The following is a 13311-nucleotide window of genomic DNA, read 5'->3' as shown; positions in this document are numbered from 1 at the left end:
TTTTTTTTTTTTTTTTTTTTTTTTTTTAGTTTATTTGGGGCTCCTGAGTGGCTCAGTTGGTTATGCATCCAATTTTGGCTCAGGTCATGATCTCATGGTTCCTGAGTTCTCCTTCAGATCCTCTGTCTCCCTCTCTCTGCCCCTCCCCAACTTGCTCTCTCTCTCTCTCTCTCTCTCTGAAAAATAAAATAAACATTAAAAAAAGTTTAAAGTTTATTTTTTTTTTAGTAATCTTTACACCCAAAGTGGGGCTCAAACTCACAACCCTGAGATCAAGTGTTGCATGCTCTTCCTGCTGAGCCAGCCTCTCCAGAGTGATTTTATAAAAAACATAAGTCAGGTCATTTAATCTGTCTATTTCAATCCCTCAATAAACTTTACTCTGCAGGCCCTGGAGGACTAGTCACTCTAACACTGTAGCAGGAGGGATCCTTCAAAATCTCACCCCTGACGCTCCTTTAGGGCTCCATATTCAAGTCACATGGGTTTCTCATTGTTCTCTGAACATACACAGACATTTCCTTCCTCCTTGGCCTAAGCTCCCCTCCTTCACTAAACCCATCCTAACCATTCCAGGCCTCTCTCTACAGCACTCCATGTTCAAGCTGTCCACTTGGAACTTGGTATACTTAACATCTCACTTATATGGAGACATTTTTGGGGAGAGTTTCCATCCAAAATAGTTAAAATCATGTAATTATTTTCTCTTACAGGGATAAAGTAGTTATCCAAAAAAGCACATCTCAAACTTTATTATGTATATGAATTGCTTCAGGATCTTCTTAAAATCCAGAGTCTGATTCTGAGCTAGAGCTTGAAGTTTTGTATTTCTAATAGGCTCCCAATTGATATCAATGCTTCTGGTCTAGAAGCTAGTTACAGAGGGCAGTCATTTGCTGCAGTACACACAGGCTGTTTTGGCCCACCCACCATCCTTTTCTTTGGGAACCCAACCCTCTGCCCTCCACTGGGTTCTAGTGGAGGGTGGCAAGCTCTGTCTTCTATACTTCCCTGGGCACAAGATGGCCAATTATAGTTCACTATGTCCCAGCAACAGAGGAGGTGATGACCTAACCAGGTCAGATAAGCATGTCTTATGGGGGAAAAGAGATCTCTTCACTGGGGTTTCTGAACAGAGAGTATGTGAAGGTGGGCTCCAAAGGGCCATCTTCCTGGCCATATGAAGAGATCCCACTTGCAGAATGAAGCCAGATAGAAAAAATGGGCAAAGATAGGCCTGACACCTTGCTTAGCCACACCCCCACGGGACACAGCAGCGATAAAAATTAAGCCATGAATGAAAGTTCAGCTAAGCCGTATTAAACTAGGGTTGGTAAATTTCATGCCAGCCACTGCGGTCATACAATTAACCCGAATTAATAGACCCACAGCATAAAGTGTGTTATAGAGGAACCCCTCCCCACCCCGCACTAAAGTTAAATTTTAACTCAGCTGTAAAAAGCTACAGTTAACATAAAAATATGGCACGAAAGTAACTTAACACCTCTGACCACACGATAGCTAAGACCCAAACTGGGATTAGATGCCCCACTACGCTTAACCCTAAACTTAGATAGCTAACTAAACAAATCTGTCTGCCAGAGAACTAGCGACAGCTTAAAACTCAAAGGACTTTGCAGTGCTTTATTTTATATCCCTCTAGAGGAGCCTGTTCTATAATCGATAAATCCCAATATACCTCACTACCCTTTGCTAATCCAGTCTGTATACCGCCATCTTCAGCAAACCGTAAAAAGGAAGAAAAGTAAGCACAAGTATCTTAACATAAAAAAGTTAGGTCAAGCTGTAACCTATGAGGTGGGAAGTAATGGGCTACATTTTCTATCCTAGAACACTTTTCCACGAAAAGTCCTTATGAAATTAAGAACCAAAGGAGGATTTAGTAGTAAATTGAGAAGAGAGAGCTCAATTGAATTGGGCCACGAAGCACGTACACACTACCTGTCATCCTCCTCAAGTGACAAAACCCAAAGACAATCTATTCAAACTATAAAAAACACAAGAGGAGACAAGTCGTAACAAGGTAAGCATACTGGAAAGTGTGCTTGGATAAAACGAGATGCAGCTTAAACAAAGCATCTGGCTTACACCCAGAAGATTTCATATCAAACTGGCCATCTTGAGCCAAAACTAGCCCAAATAACCATAAATTCAGCTAACGTAAAACAATAAATCAAAACATTTAGTTAATTCTTAGAAGTATAGGACCATATAGCCCTAATTATTGTAACAGTTCTTATCCAAACACCATGAAGCTATTTAGGAGCAACAGCCCTAATAATTGCCCACAGATTAACATCATCAATACTATTCTGTCTCGCAAACTCAAACTATGAACGAGTACATAGCCAAACGATAATCCTAGCATGAGGTCTGCAAACACTCCTCCCCTTAATAGCTGCCTGATGACTACTAGCCAGCCTTGCAAATCTAGCCCTACCCCCTACAATTAATCTAGTTGGAGAACTATCTGTAGTAATAGCCTCATTCTCATGATCCAATATTACTATTATCCTCATAGGCACACACATTATTATTACAGCCCTATATTTCCCTTTATATACTAATCACAACCCAACGGGGCAAATACACACACCATATCAAAAGCACTAAACCATCATTTACATGAGAAAATGCCCTAATAACTCTCCACCTACTCCCGCTCCTACTCCTATCACTAAATCCCCAAATCGTTCTAGGTCCTATTTACTGTAAATATAGTTTAATAAAAACATTAGATTGGTTAGTCTAATAATAGAAGTTTGAATCTTCCTATTTACTGAAAAGGTATGCAAGAACTGCTAATTCATGTCTCAATGCATAAAAGCATGGCTTTTTCAACTTTTATAGGACAGAAGTAATCCATTGGTCTTAGGAACGGGGCGGGGGGGGGTGCCTAAGGTTCCAGCTTCTTTTTAAAACTCCCCCTTTGTGGGTACAATACACTTCAACATCATCCATTCGCATCAAGCATAAGGATAAACTTTGTAAAGCCACCATGACGGTGGCTTGGACCACCAGTGGAAGTGGACCACCAGCAGTGGAAGTGGTGAGAAGCGGTCGGATTCTGCGTATATTAAAAAAATTTTTTTAAGTTTGTTCATTTTCGAGAGAAAGAGAGAGACAGAGAGAGAGCAGGGGAGGGGCAGAGAGAGAGGGAGATACAGAATCTGAAGCAGGCTCCAGGCTTTGAGCTGTCAGCACAAAGCCCGACATGGGGCTCGAACCCACGAACCACGAGATCATGACCTGAGCTGAAGTCGGACGTTTAATCAACTGAGCCACCCAGGCGCCCCTGAGCGTATTTTAAAGGTAGAGCTAAGAAGACTGGATGATGGATGGGAGGCGGTGTGTGAAAGAGCGATGTCAACGATTATGTTAAGGCTTTTGGCCCGAACACCTGGAAGAATGGAGTTACCAGTTAAGAGTGGTTAGACTGTAGTAGGTTTGGTTCGGGTGAAGTCTTTTGCTTGTTTTTTCGACATAGAGCAGGCAGAGGCGGTGGCAACAAGAACGCTGCTTCAGACACACGGAGAATCCCATTATACATCCAAGTGGAGAGAAGGGCTAATTAGCTGGACATACAGTAGAAAGGTAACCAAAACGCCTCAGTCCCCAAACCCCCCCTTAGGGACGGCGGATTTCTCCCTTCTCGCGTCCCGCCCAGCTGCAAGCGTCACAGGCAGGAATGTGGGTGATGGTGTGATAGGTCAGTCACGACCAGCGCACAGACCACCGCCCTTTACCATTCTATCAGGTGGACCCATCCCCTTACCTGGTAGCTCTATTCGCCCCGGGTCGGCTTGTGAGAGCGCGCGCTGCGCATGCGCCCACCCACCTGCACAGGACTTCTGAGCCTCAGCTCCCACCTGAGCTTCTTAGCGAGCAATCGATTGGAAACCTGCGGCGGGAGGAGCCAGGAGGATGTCGTTAGTGCGCTTGCGCAACACGAGCCTTCCGCGCACGCGCTCTCCTCTCGTTTCCTGCTGGCAGGAGTGCGGGAGGCGGGGCATCCGGGTCTTTTGGCAGCTGCTTCTGGCCCCGGAACTCAGCTGTTCAGCCCCTGCCAGACTAGGAGGTGAGGCCATCCCCGTTGCGGCCAAAGCACGCACGGTGACACGCACACACACCCCTGTCCCCCCGTATGTTTTCAGAGGACTGGGGAGGAAAATCGAATTCGTAGGGAACATTTTTCTTTCTCAGGCTCCGGGCTTGGTTCCGAGCCACTGCCTCCTGTAGTTGACAGCCCTAAGTGGCCCTTGCGAGGCCTGCGGCGGCCTCTTAACATTTCCCCCCAGGCCGGGCGCTGCGCTACGGCGGTCCTCGGAGTAGCCGGGCTAAGCCAGACCCGCAGCGCGCGCAGCCTTTGTGGGCTGCATTTCCCCGACCGCCCGGGGTTGTCACTAAATCTTCGGCCACAGGGATCTGGCCTTCCCCATCCCGTCACCGTAGGAAGACTCTTGTTGGAGACTTCCAGTGTGAGATCTTTATTCCGGGAGTTTTGACGTCGTCCTGGGCCAGGGGAGGAGGGTAAGGGTGCTGTGCACTGAGCCGTGGGCGAGAAAAGAGGAGGGTGGATTGTTAGGCCCAACCGGTGTATGATCTTGGTGCCGTGGTTTTCCCATTCGTGGAATGGGTTAATGACACATGTTTTGCTAGGCATATTTCTTTTGGAATAACGTCTTCTTTGCAATATTTTTTTAAAAAGCTATCTCTATGCCCAACGTGGCGTTCAAACCCAGGACCCTGAGTTCAACAGTCGCATGCTGTACTGGCTGAGCCAGGCAGACGTCCTGTTATTTGCAGTATTGATTTAAATTGTCCTTTTTTCATTCTTCTTCACCAAGCATGACTCATTTATGTTTGTTTTACCCTTGTTCTTTAGAATTAGGCTCTTGGGTTTTGCCTCAAAGAAGTAATGTAAATTTCCCGCAAATGAAATGAGAAGTAAAACCACACTTTTCAATTCTTAGTGGTTGCATTTACTAAGCTTTGACTTTTAACATTAAAAAAAATCCTTACAAGTATTTCTTGATTTGTTAAGGTGTGACTTTTAAACTTCAGTAATGGAGCTGGCCCACAGTTTATTGCTAAATGAAGAAGCTTTGGCTCAAATCACTGAAGCAAAGAGACCAGTTTTTATCTTTGAATGGTTGAGATTTCTTGATAAAGTATTGGTCGCTGCCAACAAGGTATAGTATTGCTTTTTTTCCCAGCTGGGTTTACATAATGAAGAGTATTATATGTTCATGCTTTGTAAGGGAGCACGCATTATGTTTTGGAAAGGTTGTGGGTCACTTACGGAATTGAGAATATAACACAGTAATAGAAATTTTTGTCTGTTCTTTTTCTATTTTGTGGCAAAACCAGAATCTCATTTGAACCTAGCTCTTTGCCTACTTCATGTCTCTACCCGGACAACTGAATGTGACTGGAGAAAAATATGATTATATGACTTTTAAATTCACTCATCTCCACCTTGCAAGTGGTCCCTCTGCACTGTCTAGCAATCCCAATATCTTCACTTATCTCTCTGAGGAGTTATAATGGGGTGGCTTTTTTTCTGTTTTCTTCTTCCTACGTAGTCTGTTTTAGCCTTCTTGCTTTTCATTATGTGTTTTGTTTTCTGTCTTTAAAATTAGATACTTTCCTCAAATATCTGATAATGTTTGGCTGTCTGCTCAAATTTAAGAATGAGTAGTACGTTTCCTGGGCAGGGTGAAGTTTGCTAACTGTGCTTCAATGTAGGCCAGTCCTGTGGTTTGAGGAACCCCTGGCATTGGCATCATAGATTTCCCTTGGCTAGTCATTCCCAGGAAGAGACTTTTCTACTCTAGTGTCCTAGGGCATATCACTAGCTGACTAGATTCTAGGAATTCAGGGAGAAGGCTCCAGGCTTCAACATCCAGTATGAAAACTTTCGTTTAATCCCCAGTTTTCAGTACAGTTTTTCCAGCCCACAGCTGTGCTGGAGCTTCCTAAGTCCCGAATGGAGGAGAGAGGTATGAGACTCTAGACTCTCAACCATTTCCTCCAGTTCCAGGCATAATTCACTCCCTCCTCCATAAGCACCTGGAGCTTCAAACAACAACAACAAAACAGACATGAGCTTCATGGGATTCTGTGTTGTAAGTTGCGTCTCTTCTCAGCTTTCCCCATTGAAGGTACCTGGCTTCTGTATATTCTGTTGATTTTTTTCCTGTTTTCTTTGCTCTTGTGGATTTGTGCATTTGGGTGTGTGTGTGGTTGCCCTTTAACATAGTTTTACTAGTATTTCTGGAAAGACAAAGTTAATGCATGGATTCACTTATGGCCCTTAGCTAGAAGTCTCTATTTTCTCTTAAACCCCTTCCAACTGAGTATTTGCTTTATCCATTTCACTGAAATGGCTCTTGTCCAGTCATCAGTGATCTCACATTGTTCCAGCCAATGGTCAGTATTCCGTCTTTGTTGATCATCAGCAGCTTTTGACATAGTTGATCCTCTCTCTTGAAACACTTAATAGGTATTTTATTTTGTTGTGAAGAGTATATACAAATATTTATTCCCGCAATGATATCATCTAATTTCATGATTTTTGCTACCATCTATACAGTAATGACTGCAGATCTCCAACTACCTCTTTCTCTTTTAAATAGCATCCCAAAATTAACATATACAAAGTTAAATTCTTGATTTCTCCGTTCCAAACCTGTCCTTTCCTCAGTGGTCACCATCTCAGGAAACAACCATTTCTTCCTTCCAGTTGCTCAGGTCATAAACCTTAGAGTCATTCTTCTCTCTTTTGGAAATTTCACATTATATTTATCAGCAAATCCTAAGGGTTCAATCCACTAAATGTGTCCAGAATTGAATTATTTGTTATCATTTCCATTGTTCCCACCCTCCTCTCTCATCTGGATCATTGCAACACCTTCTTAAATGCTCACTATGCTTCCGACCATGGACCTTGTGGAGTATTTTTCACTCAGTAGTCAGAATGTGCCTGTTAAAACATTTTGATCATGTACCTCTTATGCTTCAGATTCTCAGGATGAAATAGAAAATTCTTACAATGGTGTATAAGGGGCTATACAATCTGGTCCTTTCTATTCTTCTGACTTCATCTCTCATTACTTCCTCTCTCTGACTCTCTGCCAGCCAGACTGGCCTTCTTGCTGTCCTCGCCCAAGCAAGTTCCCACCTCAAGGCCTTTGCCCTTGTTTCTCCTGCTTGGAATATTTTTCTTTCAATATCTGCATAGCTCACACCTTCGCTTCTTTTTAGAGAGACCTTTTCTTACTAATCTGAACAAAACAGTAAGAACTCACACTATTCTTTTGTTTATTAGGTAAACTTTGCCTCTCCCCACTAGAATATAAACTCACAAGGGCAGAGACTTTGTTGTGTTCACTGTTTCATCCCAGTGCCTGGAATAGTGCTTGGCATATAATAAGTGCACAATAAGCATTTCTTGAATGAATGAATGAACTCTCAGTATTGACTATGAGTCTATTTGAATATCTTTTTTTTACTGCCTAGGGCTCCTAGAGTTTCTTTTGGTTTCCTTCACGGACCTGTGTCTTATGAACTGCTGACTTGGCTTTTACAGGGCAGCCTAGCTAGGTTCTAAGATGTCAGTTGTCCATGTACCCAATATTTTACATCCTTTGACTGTTGGTTTCTTAGTAAGTTGGTGTGGAAACTTTTTCATCTAGAGCAGTCACTTGTATTAGCAGCTAAATTTTTGGTATTGGAGGGGAACGAAGGATAACATTTAGGAAAGAATGGTTCATTTATTCTTTTTAAGACTTTATTTTTAAGTAATGTCTATACCCAGTATGGGGCTTGAACTTATAGCCCCAAGATCAAGGGTTGCATGCCCGACAGACTAAGCAAGCCAGGTGCCCCAAGAATGGTTCATTTCTTACCAAACTTTTCCTTATCTTGAACATTTTCATTTATGGTTTTATGCCTAATGTAATATAGATTTTAACTTTTGAGTATTTTTTATTTTGATTGAAAGGTAGTGAAAGCACACATAAGAAAAAAGCTGATAATGTTCTTTATTTTTTATAACAGACTGACGTAAAGGAAAAACAGAAAAAACTTGTTGAACAATTAACTGGATTAATAAGTAGTTCACCTGGACCACCTACACGAAAATTGTTAGCTAAAAATCTGGCAGCCCTTTATAGCATTGGGGATACTTTTACTGTTTTTCAAACACTTGATAAATGTAATGATATTATCAGAAATAAAGATGACACTGCAGCCTACTTACCAACAAAACTGTAAGTACTTAATTTGACGTTTTGGTTTTTTTAGAGTAACTTATCTTAATAAGGGACTACTGATCATAAAGACCCCAAGGTCAATGGAACCTGAGGCATGCTGCTTGACAATGAAAGCTCTAAGTAGGTCTGGGGAAGGGTTTCTTTTTCAATATGTGTTTCATCACCCCTGGGACTTTTCAGTAAACTACAGAGAATTGGTGTGGTGTCTGCAATTTGCACAGAGATCTCTTGGTAAATTTGGATGGAGAGAATATTCTTGACTGAGATAGAAAGAAAAGTCAAGAATTTCTAAGTGATGGGATTAAGGCAGGAATGGGCAAACTAGCCCACAGGCCGAATCCAGCCTGCTGCCTATTTTGTAAATAAAGTTTTATTGGAATACAGACATATTCATTCGGGTGGTAGCTGCTCTCATGTTATAATGGCAGAATTGAATAGCTGAGACAGAGACCATTTTGCCTGCAAATTTGCTGACCTCTAAATTAAGGGCTTACCCAACTCGTGGCTTGAACTTGTGGTTTGGGTCGAAGACAGACATTTTCAGAGCAAGCCTTAAGAATAATGGCAATGGGGTATGTCCTATGAAAGGGTCAAATAAGAAAATCAGCAGTTAGAGTACAGTGAGGAGTGTTGTCCGGGGTAGGGTGGGGAGGGGGAAATGGCACCTAAATAAGCTTAGCTGTGGTGTGAGCGGAGAGCAGTGTCAGGAAGGCTTCTCAACAAAGCATCGGCCAAAGAAGATCAACAGCAGGGAAGGACACATGGAAATAGTCAAGTAAGTGGTTAGATGGGAAGAAGGGAAGGTGGATGTGATAGGCCAGGGATTGACAGACTTCATAAAAAAGAGCCAGGTAATAACTATTTTTGGCTTATAAGACCATATATACATTTCTGTTGCAACTACTCGCCTTTGCCCAAGACTGTATGTAAATAAACGAACATAGCTGTGTTCCAGGGAAACTTTATTTACAAAACCAGGTGGCAGGCTGGATAATGGGTCAGATTCGGCCTGCAGGCAGTAGTTTGCCAGCCTGTTTTCTAGGCAAAGGAAACTTCTCATTGGAAACAGAAGTAGGTTCTTTATACTTTACAGAGCTTTTCAGAAAGATGCAAAGTAGAGGAGGGAACAAGTCATGAGGGGAAGATGAGAAGTTCAGTTCTGGGTGTGCTGACTTGCAGGACAGGAGGCAATATCCAAGGGACAGTGTGTATAGTCGGTAGTTGGAAGTCGTGGTCTGGATATCAGAGCTCTGAGTTGAGAACGTAGCTTTTGGCAAGTAGAACTCTTTGGTATGGATAGTTACCTAGAAAGAGTTACTGTTTGAGAACAGAGACTGGCCAGAGATACATCTCTAGAACACCATGCAAGGGGCCTGGGCCAGTTTAATAGCTTACAGAGGAAACAGGGACATTATTCTGAACCTGGACACTGATTTTTAAGTCTGTTTTCAACTGCATAGGTATGTTGTGACTAGATTCTGTGTTGTTTGGGATAGATGTAGATCTCAAAAGTTTTGGAAGAGATTAGAGAGCACCAGTGCTTTCCAGTTTAATTTGGAATTTGAAACTAAACTTTGGTGGTTTAGTTCTCCACCACTTAGCAAATCCACACATGATTTTCTAGTTCTGCTTAAGTAGAATTTATTACATATTGCATATTATTCATATGTATTTCCAGTGGATTCATGGATTCTGTTTAGGAATTCCCTGAATATTCTGGCATGTGACCTCAGTCATTTTTAGTTTTGTTATCAGCCTGGAGAGTATTGAAAAAAGCACAGGATTTAGAGTCAAACAGATGAAGGTTGATTCCATGATTCTGTTATTTATTACATATATGATAGTGAAGTGAGCATATTTAATGTTTCTGCCTCAGTAACTTGCTCAGGACCCATAGCTATTAGGTGGCGGGTCCTAGGATTTAGACATAGATCTGCCAGACTTCAAAGCTTATGCTTGTCACATAAATGGTCAAGTCACAGCACAGTAAATAACATAATTTTGTGAAAATGAATGGTTGACATGGAGTGTTATATATAATGAGAGAAGAGAAGGAATCGTTGTGGATTGACATAATTTGGGAAGTTTTCATGAAAGGAAAACTTCGGTTTTTTTCCAAAGGATGGGTAGGATTTCTTACATAAATATATTTCTTCTCTTGTATTCCTAACAATACAGTTCGATTAATGGTAGTATTTGTTGTGATTATAATGAATAGGTAGGTAACAAGGTGTTTTTGAAAGCTGAAAATTAAGGATTTGTAGCCAAAAGTGTCCTGCACAAATACAAACTGATTTCTGAAAATGAGAAAGGTATCATGAAAATTGTTTTATTAACCTGAACAGCGACCAGTGAAAGCATCACTTCTTACAGGGCTGCAGTGGCTTGTGTTGGAGCATTTTATGAAAAAATGGGGAGAATGTTAGGAAGTGCATTTCCAGAAACAGTGAATAATCTTTTGAAATCTCTGAAAAGTGCAGAGGTAAGTTTTACAACAAATATTATTTAAATGTTTTGCTTTTGGCAGGAGTTAGATGTCAGTTAAAAATATATGTTTGCCTTTTTTTTCCTGTCACTGTGGTACTCCTAGTGCTTAGCAAGAAGGTAATTTAAGATTATTACTTGCAAAAAAATACATCGCTTGCCCCTTCTTTAATGTATATTACCTTATATTTCAGTGTGAAGGAAAAGAATGCTTTTCCTTGGCACCTGGGCAAAAATAGGTTTACTTATTATTTTTTATTTAGCCCTATGGATATTTTTGCATTGCCATTTTATTTGTCATAATTAATGTATTAGGCTCCAAGAGTTGCCCAGGGTAATGAATGACCATGGGGACTTCAACAGAAATTTGTTGTCTCACAGTTCTGGAAGATAAGATCCCAAATCAACATGTTTGGCAAGGCCATGCTTCTTCTGAAGACTTGTGAAGACTCCTTGCTTGCTTTCTTCCAGTGGTTGCTGGCAGTCCCTTGTTGTTCCTTGGTATTCCTTGATTTATAGACACATTTCTAATTTCTACTTCTGTTGTCACATAGTGTTCTCCCTCCGTACCTGTGTTCTGCATCCAAATTCTTCTTTTCTTATGAGGATGCCAATTATTGGAGTTGGGCCACTTCAATAGAGTATGACCTTGTTTTTATTTAATTTCATACGCAAAGTCCTTATTTCCACATCAAGTCGTCTGCACAGGTAATGGGGCTTAACATTTGAACTAATCTTTTCGGAGGACACTATTCAATCCACAGCAGCTGCTATTTAGTAAAAATAGTTCTATTTTGTGATGTCAGTTTCGTGTTACTTCTGAAAGTTCCTTATCAACTTGGTGTTGACTAAAACTGGACCAAGCCCTGGACTCTCACAGTCTAATTCCTTCATCTCGGAAAGGTAAAGATTTCTTGGACAACCCTTCTTCTGGGAATCATTTGTCCATTCATTTATTAAACAATGATTGAGGACATACTGTCAGGTAGTAAGCACGTAAAGATGAACAAGATGTGGTCCCTGACCTCATCAAGTCTAGTGGAAGAGATCTGTGTTTGAATAAGTGTTAAAGAGTATGACAACAGGAACTACAAAAAGATGAAGGTTTAGCATATCTCCGTGACACATTTTTTAAATGTGTTGGATGGTTCTTCTCTTAGAATGCCTATATTACTTAACTACTGTTTTGCTTAACCATTCACATTCTGAGGTTTTGGATCCTTGAGATACACTTATAGTGAAGTTTTTGAATTTGTTTTCATGTTCTCATTAAGCTGCACTTCAACATATTGTGGAAACATTAGAATATGTTTTCTAGTTGTAACCTAATTTCTCAGAAAGGTATTCCTTAATTGAAGTTAATAACTACTCTTACCTTTCAGGTACTTTCTAGGATACTTTATTTTATTTTGCTTTTCATTACTTACTGTTTACAATTTAAAGGTAAGACTGAGACCAGGAAGCCCAGAAAACTGTTGTGTTTTGGTATGTTCTTGTTTAAACATGGAATTTGTTTTACAACAAAGTTTTCAGTTTGATTTATGTTCACTTCTAGTCTCAAGGGCGAAGTGAAATCCTAATGAGTCTACGGAAAGTTCTGAATGGACTGGGAGGTGCGGCAGCTTCCTCTCATCGTGATATTTACAAGAATGCCAGATCCCTCTTGACTGACCGGTCAATGGCTGTTAGGTGTGCAGTTGCCAAGGTTAGTGCTTGGCCACTTTATAATGCTGTTCCTTCTCCTGCTTGCTCTTTTTTTTTTTTTTTAAGTTTTAAAATATGATAGTATGCTTATTGTCCCCATGGGTTAGTTTCATTTTATAAAATTATGTATAAATGGAATCATGTGGTATGTGCTCTCTCTCTCTCTCTCTCTCCCTTTTTTGGGGGGGGTCTGGCTTCTTTCACTCAATGTAATTATTTTGAGATTCATCTATACTGTTACATATGTGTCAATAGTTTATTTTCTTTTCATTGCTTAGTAGTATTTCATTGTGTGGACGTACTACAGTTGGTTTATTCCTTTACCAGTTAGGGACATTTGAGTTGGTTCCAGTGTAGACTATTACAAAAAAAGCTATGAACATCTCTGTACAAATTTTTGTGTGGACATATGCATTCATTTTACCTGGGTAAATACCCAGGAGTGGAATAACTGGATCCTATGATAGATTTGTGTTTCACTTTTTAAAAAATTGCCAAACGATTTTCCAAAGTAATCATACCATTTTACATTTCCACCAGCAATGTATGAGATTTCTAATTCCTCCACATCTTCACCAACATTTGGTTAGTCATGCTTGTTCATTTTAGCCATTCTTGTATATATGTACCCACATCTCATTGTGGCTTTAATTTCTATTTCCCTAATGACTAATGGTGAGCATATTTTTTAAATTATTTATTTATTTATTTTTACATGAAATTTACTGTCAAATTGGTTTCCATACAACACCCAGTGCTCATCCCAACAAGTGCCCTCCTCAGTGCCCATCACCCACTTCCCCCTCTCTCCCACCCCCCCCCCCCC

General features: G+C 40.8%; 2 protein-coding genes across 3 annotated transcripts in view; one reads left to right on the top strand and one right to left on the bottom strand.

Annotated features, from left to right (window-relative positions):
* GPATCH11 (G-patch domain containing 11) overlaps positions 1–3949 on the bottom strand; it is a 10501-nt gene extending 6552 nt beyond the window's left edge. The window contains exon 1 of one of the 2 annotated variants that reach the window (XM_040496526.1): positions 3860–3949. The gene's annotated coding sequence lies outside the window, so the exon portion shown is untranslated. Of the gene's footprint in view, positions 1–3796 lie in introns of both variants that reach the window. The other variant, XM_040496525.1, reaches the window with a different exon arrangement.
* Positions 3950–3988: 39 nt separating this feature from the next.
* The window catches only part of HEATR5B (HEAT repeat containing 5B), a 103763-nt gene continuing 94440 nt past the window's right edge, over positions 3989–13311 (top strand). The window contains exons 1-5 of the mRNA XM_040496515.1: positions 3989–4099; positions 5066–5213; positions 8083–8294; positions 10671–10779; positions 12337–12486. Coding sequence (XP_040352449.1) covers positions 5088–5213; positions 8083–8294; positions 10671–10779; positions 12337–12486 — 597 coding nt within the window. The 5' untranslated portion in view covers positions 3989–4099; positions 5066–5087. The remainder of the gene's footprint in view (positions 4100–5065; positions 5214–8082; positions 8295–10670; positions 10780–12336; positions 12487–13311) is intronic.

This window comes from Herpailurus yagouaroundi, unplaced genomic scaffold, assembly GCF_014898765.1.
Source record: "Herpailurus yagouaroundi ecotype Mexico unplaced genomic scaffold, PumYag 188, whole genome shotgun sequence".
NCBI lineage: Eukaryota > Metazoa > Chordata > Mammalia > Carnivora > Felidae > Herpailurus > Herpailurus yagouaroundi.
This window is presented reverse-complemented; position numbering and strand designations above follow the sequence as displayed.